The 9,400-nt window shown below is 62.9% G+C and overlaps 1 protein-coding gene across 1 annotated transcript; it reads left to right on the top strand.

Moving 5' to 3' along the window:
- Positions 1-1,009, top strand: LOC121360552 (translation initiation factor IF-2-like). Its single transcript, XM_041480459.1, has 2 exons — positions 1-339; positions 777-1,009. Exons 1-2 carry the CDS (start codon positions 55-57, stop codon positions 906-908), a joined length of 417 nt encoding a protein of 138 aa, XP_041336393.1. The 5' UTR covers positions 1-54; the 3' UTR covers positions 909-1,009.
- Positions 1,010-9,400: the final 8,391 nt, after the last annotated feature.

Below are 9,400 nucleotides of genomic sequence, written 5' to 3'. Positions count from 1 at the left end.
CCCGATCCGCTTAGATCCGCTCCGATCCGCTCCGAACCACGTCGAGCCGAGCTGATGCGCGCCGAACCGAGCGGAACCAAGGCGAAGGGAGCGAAACAGAGCCGAGCCGAGCCGAACCGCACCGCACGGCTCCGCACCCCCCCGAGCCCCACGGCGCTCTGCCGGTGCTGCGCGGGGCCGGCCCGGTCTCGTCCCGCCCCGCTCCGGACGTGCGGCCGCGCACGCCCCGCCCCGCCGGGAGGGGCCCCGGCACCCCCCGCACCCCCGGTAGCTCCCGCACCCCCGGCAGCCCCCGCTCCGGGATGCGCCGCCGGGCTCGACCCGCCCCGGGGCCCTCCGGTGCGTGTCCGTGTCCGTGTCCGTGTCCGTGTCCGTGTCCGTGTCCGTGTCCGTGTCCTTCCCCCCGCCCCCCCAGCAGCCGCCGGTTGCCCCCTCCCGGGGCCCCGGGGCTTGTCCCACCCCTCGGAGCCCCTTCCCGGGCCCGTCCCGTGCCGCTGCTGCTGCCCAGCCCAGCCTCCCCCCGGCGCTGCCCCCTCCAGCCCCATCTCGGGGGTCCCACCCTGCCCTGGACGTGCCAGGGCCACCGCGGCATCTTCCCCGGTAGCCCCTGCTCCAGTGCCGGGGGGGGACCCCCTCGCCGGGCCCTGGGCTCCCCGAGAGGTGCGGACCAGCCCCCACCCGGCGCCTAGCAGATGTTTTCATTCCACTGAGAAGTCTGGCTCCTTAGATGCTTTTTATTTTTTTTTCTTTTTCTGGCCGTCTCCGATTACTTTTAGCCCGACCATTCCTTGTCCCACCCTTCTTCCGTGCTGTACTGGCGCCTGGCGGGCTTTGGGCTCGTCCTCCCCCTCCGGGCTGCGGCTGCTCGGGCCGCCGTGGTTAACCGAGGGGACCGCAGGGCGAGGTGACACAGGAAGTGCGCTCCAGGTATGGCACACAACACCTTCTGGCACAGCAGAAGGGAGCAGGAGGTGTTTCCTGGGCTGGGCCACCTCCAGGTCCCGCTGGGTCACCTCCAGGTTGTGCTGGGTTGAGCCCCTTCCCAGCTCCCCCAGACCTTCCCAGCTCCATTCCTGTCTCTGAACACGCTCCAGCTCCTCAATATCCTCCATTGCATCAGGGTCAGGGTCAGGCACCCCGGTGGGGGGAAGGTGACTTCCAGAGAGGGAGAGGCAGCAGGAACGGGGGGGAAGGGGGTGTGTGGGTGTGGAAGCACCTGGCAGCACCGAGGGACACGGGGGCAGAGCAGCTTATCAGCCAGGAGCCGGTTATCAGCCAGGAGCAGGCTATCAAGATCGCAGCAAAGCCCAGGCCGAGCTCAAGGCTGGGGCCGGCCCCCTCAGCAGGGACAGGGGAGATAAGGGGCAGATAAAGGGTTTGGCCTTGGATGGGCCTTTCCCCTCAGTGCCTGGGGCGTGTCTGTGCCCCAGCCCCTGCCTGGGGCCGGGATTCACCCCCCGGCTCTGCTCCCTGCTCCTGGGGGCCCTGGCAGGGACAGGGGGACTCCAGCCCCGTTTTTGGGGAGGCACTCCTGATGCTGCAGCCTGAGCCCGGTCTCTGGAGAGGAGGAACCGCGCTCTCCAGCCCTGGGGATGGCTCCGAGGGCAGCCCCGACACCCCAAGTCCCGGCAAGTCCCCGCTCCCGCCGGAGCTGCGGGGTCACCGTGCTGCCACCCGTGGGGCTGGCACCGGGCACAGCTCCGGGACCCGGAGCGGCAGAGCCCTCCGGGAGCCTCCAGCAGCTCCAGCATCCAGCACGGCCGATCCCACGGGCACCGGAGCCGCGGGACGGGCCCGGGCTGCCCCGGTGCGCTCTCCACACCGGGGCACGGCGAGCCCAGCTCGGGGCACAGGGAGCACCGAGGAGCCCGACTCCTGCCCCAGACACGCCAGAGCAGGGCACGGTGAGACCCCCACCAGCAGCCACGCGATCAGATCGGCTCCCCACGGCCGGCACGGCGAGCCCGGTCCCCGAGCCCACGGTGAGCCCGGTGCCCGAGCACCCGGGCACGGCGAGCCCGGGCCCCGCAGGGGCACAGCCCGCACCGAGACACGGCCCCCACCAGCAGCCACGCGATCAGATCGGCTCCCCACGGCCGGCACGGCGAGCCCGGTCCCCGAGCCCACGGTGAGCCCGGTGCCCGAGCACCCGGGCACGGCGAGCCCGGGCCCCGCAGGGGCACAGCCCGCACCGAGACACGGCGGGCTCGGCTTTCCACACCAGCACAGCCCGCACCGAGACACGGCGGGCTCGGCTTTCCACACCGAGACACGGCGGGCTCGGCTCCCCTCACCGAGACACCCCGAGCCGGGCATGACCGAGCCCGGCTCCCCGCACCGGGCTCCCCCCGGGGACTCGTTCCCCGCATCGCCCCCCGGCCGCGGCCATCGCCGTGCCCCGGGCACCCTCGGGCGCTGCCCGAGCCCCGCACAGCCCGGCGTCCCCGCAGGGCCCGGCGTCCCCATCCTCATCCTCATCCCCCGGCATCCGCATCCCGCCTCCCGGCGCCCCCCTGCCCGGCGTTCCACGGCTCCCACCTGCTCGCGGCGCTTCTGCCAGCGGCCGCAGGGACTCTCCTCCAGCACCTCGCTCTCCTCCTCGCTCTCCTCGCCACCTCCAGGTCCTGCTGGGCCACCTCCAGGTCCTGCTGGGCCACCACCAGGTCCTGCTGGGCCACTTCCAGGTCCCGCTGGGCCACCTCCAGGTCCTGCTGGGCCACCTCCAGGTCCTGCTGGGCCACCACCAGGTCCTGCTGGGCCACTTCCAGGTCCCGCTGGGCCACCTCCAGGTCCTGCTGGGCCACCTCCAGGTCCTGCTGGGCCACCACCAGGTCCTGCTGGGCCACTTCCAGGTCCCGCTGGGCCACCTCCAGGTCCTGCTGGGCCACCTCCAGGTCCTGCTGGGCCACCACCAGGTCCTGCTGGGCCACTTCCAGGTCCCGCTGGGCCACCTCCAGGTCCTGCTGGGCCACCTCCAGGTCCTGCTGGGCCACCACCAGGTCCTGCTGGGCCACTTCCAGGTCCCGCTGGGCCACCTCCAGGTCCTGCTGGGCCACCTCCAGGTCCTGCTGGGCCACCACCAGGTCCTGCTGGGCCACTTCCAGGTCCCGCTGGGCCACCTCCAGGTCCTGCTGGGCCACCTCCAGGTCCTGCTGGGCCACCACCAGGTCCTGCTGGGCCACTTCCAGGTCCCGCTGGGCCACCTCCAGGTCCTGCTGGGCCACCTCCAGGTCCTGCTGGGCCACCACCAGGTCCTGCTGGGCCACTTCCAGGTCCCGCTGGGCCACCTCCAGGTCCTGCTGGGCCACCTCCAGGTCCTGCTGGGCCACCACCAGGTCCTGCTGGGCCACTTCCAGGTCCCGCTGGGCCACCTCCAGGTCCTGCTGGGCCACCTCCAGGTCCTGCTGGGCCACCACCAGGTCCTGCTGGGCCACTTCCAGGTCCCGCTGGGCCACCTCCAGGTCCTGCTGGGCCACCTCCAGGTCCTGCTGGGCCACCACCAGGTCCTGCTGGGCCACTTCCAGGTCCCGCTGGGCCACCTCCAGGTCCTGCTGGGCCACCTCCAGGTCCTGCTGGGCCACCACCAGGTCCTGCTGGGCCACTTCCAGGTCCCGCTGGGCCACCTTCAGGTCCTGCTGGGCCACCTCCAGGTCCCATTGTGCCACCACCAGGTCCTGCTGGGCAGGTCCAGCTGGGCTACCTCCAGGTCCCATTGTGCCACCACCAGGTTCCACTAGGCCACCACCAGGTCCCATTGTGCCACCTCCAGGTCCCGCTGGGCCACCTCCAGATCCTGCTGGGCCACCACCAGGTCCCATTGTGCCACTTCCAGCTCCTGCTGGGCCACCTCCAGGTTGTGCTGGGCCACCTCCAGGTCCCATTGTGCCACCACCAGGTTCCACTAGGCCACCACCAGGTCCCATTGTGCCACCTCCAGGTCCTGCTGGGCCACCACCAGGTCCCACTGGACCACCTTCAGGTCCCATTGTGCCACCTCCAGCTCCTGCTGGGCCACCTTCAGGTCCTGCTGGGCTACCTCCAGGTCCAGCTGGGCTACCTCCAGGTCCCATTGTGCCACCACCAGGTCCCATTGTGCCACTTCCAGGTTCTGCTGGGCCACCTCCAGATCCTGCTGGGTCACCTTCAGGTCCTGCTGGGTCACCTCCAGATCCTGCTGGGTCACCTCCAGGTCCTGCTGGGTCACCTTCAGATCCTGCTGGGTCACCTCCAGGTCCTGCTGGGCCAGCACCTGGGCTGCTCTGACTGTCCCCAGGGTGAATGGTGCTGCCAGCTGCAGCCCCGTGTCTGAGCCCACCTGGGTGAGTCCCTGCTGTCACTGTGACCCCGAGCTGGCCCTGGCCAAGGCCCCCCGTGACCCCCCCTGGGCCACCCAGCCCCCGTTTCAGCTCGGTGCCAGCTGCCACCACGGTGGGTGACCTTGTCCCGTGCGTGCCAGGCAGGGCTGGAAGGGAAGTCAAGCCCTGGCTTTTATCACAGCGGAGTCTGGGAATAAGTTCAAGGACAAGGGATAGAAATGTTGCCACCAAACACAAACCGTGTGCCACACCCAGGCACCTTCCCCATCTCCACAGCCCCTGCAGCCCTCCCGTGGCCCCCTCCCAGCCCGGGCTGCCTCCAGCTCCCCGTGACACCCCCGTGGCCCCCTCCCACCTCCAGCTCCCGGTGACACCCATCTCCTCCTGGCTGTGGAACTGCCTTTCGTCACCTCCAGCACCCCCAAAAGGGATGAACCGTGGCTGGGCAGAGTTTTGTGATGCCGCTGGAGTTTCTGGGTGGTTGGGCTCCAAAGCCGGCTCTGGTGGCAGGCACAGGGAGGGGTGGCAGAGGTGTGGACGGGCGGAACCAGTTCCTCAGCTGGGAGAGCTCCTGGGCTGGGGCCGTGCAGGGCTGGGGCACGGGACAGGCTCCCCACACCTCTCCTGCCTTGCCCAGCTCCCTCCTCGATCCCTGGGGAGCGCTCAGCAGAGCTCACTTGTGCTGCCTGCTCCTTCCAGGTGTGCCACGGCACACGGGGAGGCAGCCGGGAGCCCCGCACGGAGGACGGGAATCTTTGCCTGTTCCCTGGGGCGAGTGCTCGGTGTGATAACGCGGCGGAATTCGTTGCCACGGGGCGTCTGCAGCGGGCCCCGGGTTGATTTTAAAGGGATTTTAAAAAGCCATTAGGCAAATTTGTGGGAGAGAAATTGATTGAGGGCTATTAACCGGAGAGGCAGATGCAGTCTCTGGCTCCAGAGGCTCCTGTGGATTGCCAGGAGCTGCAGCTGATGGAGCACAGCCTGGCCCCTGCTCAAGCCCTCCATTGTGCTGCTCCTCTTGGGATCCACCGGGGAAATTGGGGTGCAGGGACACACCTGGGCTCAGGTCTGGGCTGGGCAGCTGCTTCCAGCTCGGTGGAGTGCTGGGGAAGATGAAACAGGAAAGCCTTATAAATACAATTGCCTGGCAAAAGATTTTGAGAATATGGGAACTATAAGCGAGATTGAAATGAAAGCAAGCTTTGAGGTACCTTGGTTACTGAACAACTGGAAAACAAAGGCATGGCTGCTGAAGGTAATCCCCTTTTGGTGGAACAACCCCCTCTGCCTGCAGTCGGGTCCAAGGGTCAGAGCAGACCCTGCTGGCTGGGCAGAAGGGCCCAAAGAGAAGTTTTTAGGGTTTAAAGTGTAACACGGTATGGTAATGTGATGATTCTTACAGGCTGTATGTAAATGCTGTAGGATTTGTGTCTTGCACTAGATTGGCCAGTGAGAATTAGAATATTCAGCACAGAGGAAGATTTCTGGTATCGTAAAGGGAACTTCGTCCTCTCTGTTATTCTTTCATGCTCTCTCTCTCTTACTCTTTCACACTCTCTCTTTTACTCTTTCAAGCTCTCTTTTTCTCTTTCATGCTCTCTTTTACTCTTTTATGCTCTCTCTTTTACTGTTTCATGTTCTCTCTTTTACTCTTTCATGCTCTCTCTTATTTTTCGTGCTCTCTCTTTTACTCTTAAATGCTCTCTCTCTTTTACTCTTTCATGCTATTTTTTCGTGCTCTCTCTCTTTTACTCTTCCGTGCTCTCTTTGCCACCTCCAGCTCCTGCTGGGCCACCTCCAGGTCCCATTGTGCCACCACCAGGTTCCACTAGGCCACCACCAGGTCCCATTGTGCCACCTCCAGGTCCTGCTGGGCCACCACCAGGTCCCACTGGACCACCTTCAGGTCCCATTGTGCCACCTCCAGCTCCTGCTGGGCCACCTTCAGGTCCTGCTGGGCTACCTCCAGGTCCAGCTGGGCTACCTCCAGGTCCCATTGTGCCACCACCAGGTCCCATTGTGCCACTTCCAGGTTCTGCTGGGCCACCTCCAGATCCTGCTGGGTCACCTTCAGGTCCTGCTGGGTCACCTCCAGATCCTGCTGGGTCACCTCCAGGTCCTGCTGGGTCACCTTCAGATCCTGCTGGGTCACCTCCAGGTCCTGCTGGGTCACCTTCAGATCCTGCTGGGTCACCTCCAGGTCCTGCTGGGTCACCTCCAGATCCTGCTGGGTCACCTCCAGGTCCTGCTGGGTCACCTTCAGATCCTGCTGGGTCACCTCCAGGTCCTGCTGGGCCAGCACCTGGGCTGCTCTGACTGTCCCCAGGGTGAATGGTGCTGCCAGCTGCAGCCCCGTGTCTGAGCCCACCTGGGTGAGTCCCTGCTGTCACTGTGACCCCGAGCTGGCCCTGGCCAAGGCCCCCCGTGACCCCCCCTGGGCCACCCAGCCCCCGTTTCAGCTCGGTGCCAGCTGCCACCACGGTGGGTGACCTTGTCCCGTGCGTGCCAGGCAGGGCTGGAAGGGAAGTCAAGCCCTGGCTTTTATCACAGCGTGGAGTCTGGGAATAAGTTCAAGGACAAGGGATAGAAATGTTGCCACCAAACACAAACCGTGTGCCACACCCAGGCACCTTCCCCATCTCCACAGCCCCTGCAGCCCTCCCGTGGCCCCCTCCCACCCTGGGCTGCCTCCAGCTCCCCGTGACACCCCCGTGGCCCCCTCCCACCTCCAGCTCCCTGTGACACCCCCGTGGCCCCCTCCCACCTCCAGCTCCCCGTGACACTCCTGTGACCCCCTCCCAGCCCGGGCTGCCTCCAGCTCCCGGTGACACCCCCGTGGCCCCCTCCCACCTCCAGCTCCCCGTGACACCCCCGTGGCCCCCTCCCACCCTGGGCTGCCTCCAGCTCCCCGTGACACCCCCGTGGCCCCCTCCCACCTCCAGCTCCCGGTGACACCCATCTCCTCCTGGCTGTGGAACTGCCTTTCGTCACCTCCAGCACCCCCAAAAGGGATGAACCGTGGCTGGGCAGAGTTTTGTGATGCCGCTGGAGTTTCTGGGTGGTTGGGCTCCAAAGCCGGCTCTGGTGGCAGGCACAGGGAGGGGTGGCAGAGGTGTGGACGGGCGGAACCAGTTCCTCAGCTGGGAGAGCTCCTGGGCTGGGGCCGTGCAGGGCTGGGGCACGGGACAGGCTCCCCACACCTCTCCTGCCTTGCCCAGCTCCCTCCTCGATCCCTGGGGAGCGCTCAGCAGAGCTCACCTGTGCTGCCTGCTCCTTCCAGGTGTGCCACGGCACACGGGGAGGCAGCCGGGAGCCCCGCACGGAGGACGGGAATCTTTGCCTGTTCCCTGGGGCGAGTGCTCGGTGTGATAACGCGGCGGAATTCGTTGCCACGGGGCGTCTGCAGCGGGCCCCGGGTTGATTTTAAAGGGATTTTAAAAAGCCATTAGGCAAATTTGTGGCAGAGAAATTGATTGAGGGCTATTAACCGGAGAGGCAGATGCAGTCTCTGGCTCCAGAGGCTCCTGTGGATTGCCAGGAGCTGCAGCTGACGGAGCACAGCCTGGCCCCTGCTCAAGCCCTCCATTGTGCTGCTCCTCTTGGGATCCACCGGGGAAATTGGGGTGCAGGGACACACCTGGGCTCAGGTCTGGGCTGGGCAGCTGCTTCCAGCTCGGTGGAGTGCTGGGGAAGATGAAACAGGAAAGCCTTATAAATACAATTGCCTGGCAAAAGATTTTGAGAATATGGGAACTATAAGCGAGATTGAAATGAAAGCAAGCTTTGAGGTACCTTGGTTACTGAACAACTGGAAAACAAAGGCATGGCTGCTGAAGGTAATCCCCTTTTGGTGGAACAATCCCCTCTGCCTGCAGGCAGGTCCAAGGGTCAGAGCAGACCCTGCTGGCTGGGCAGAAGGGCCCAAAGAGAAGTTTTTAGGGTTTAAAGTGTAACACGGTATGGTAATGTGATGATTCTTACAGGCTGTATGTAAATGCTGTAGGATTTGTGTCTTGCACTAGATTGGCCAGTGAGAATTAGAATATTCAGCACAGAGGAAGATTTCTGGTATCGTAAAGGGAACTTCGTCCTCTCTGTTATTCTTTCATGCTCTCTCTCTCTTACTCTTTCACACTCTCTCTTTTACTCTTTCAAGCTCTCTTTTACTCTTTCATGCTCTTTCTTTTACTCTTTCAAGCTCTCTCTCTTTTACTCTTTTATGCTCTCTCTTTTACTGTTTCATGTTCTCTCTTTTACTCTTTCATGCTCTCTCTTATTTTTCGTGCTCTCTCTTTTACTCTTAAATGCTCTCTCTCTTTTACTCTTTCATGCTATTTTTTCGTGCTCTCTCTCTTTTACTCTTCCGTGCTCTCTTTTATTCTTTCATGCTCTCTCTCTTTTATCTTTCATGCTCTCTCTCTTTTATTTTTTTCGTGCTCTCTCTCTTTTACTCTTTCAAGCTCTCTCTTACTCTTTTGTGCTCTCTCTCTTACTCTTTCAAGCTCTCTTTTACTCTTTTGTCCTCTCTCTCCTCCTCTTTACCACGCTCTTGCCTTCTTTCTCTTCGCCACTCTCTTTAAAACCACAGATTCCAGCCCTGCCTCCTCTCCATCCATCCCGACCATCCCACCCCGTCACCCCTGCAGGGAAGGCTTTGGTCTTCACGCGTTGTCACCTGAAATAAATGGGCAGGAGATATTTCTCCTTTTTAATGCCTTTATTGAAGAGATTCAGCTCAGGTGGGGAGAAATCGACGGGTCGCGCCCACGCCGCAGTCGGAGGAGATGTTGTTTTTAGGGGTTTTCCTGGAAAACAGCAAAATTTGGTGCAATGCATTTCTCATCTGCATACGAGGTCTGAGGCCACTCCCGTTCTCCTGGTACCTGCATGGTCCCGATGTCCCCCCCTGGCAAGCACCAGGAGGACAATGGCTAAATCACCAACCATTAACAGGCAATTGAAGAAGAACTCTTAACAATGCAGCTAACTCAACAGCAACTGGTCCCACCGGTTTTAACTCTGCAACCTTAAAAAAAAATAGATAACTTTTTATTCATAACATCACCCACAGTGGGGACACGTCC

This window comes from Pyrgilauda ruficollis, unplaced genomic scaffold (assembly GCF_017590135.1).
Source record: "Pyrgilauda ruficollis isolate IOZ18807 unplaced genomic scaffold, ASM1759013v1 scaffold511, whole genome shotgun sequence".
NCBI lineage: Eukaryota > Metazoa > Chordata > Aves > Passeriformes > Passeridae > Pyrgilauda > Pyrgilauda ruficollis.
This window is presented reverse-complemented; position numbering and strand designations above follow the sequence as displayed.

Excerpts from the sequence above, each read along its gene's own strand:
- LOC121360552 (XM_041480459.1), top strand. The coding sequence starts at position 55 with ATGCGCGCCGAACCGAGCGGAACCAAGGCGAAGGGAGCGAAACAGAGC. Across the intron at positions 340-776 it reads ACCCGCCCCGGGGCCCTCCG|CCCGACCATTCCTTGTCCCA; the intron begins GTGCGTGTCCGT and ends GATTACTTTTAG.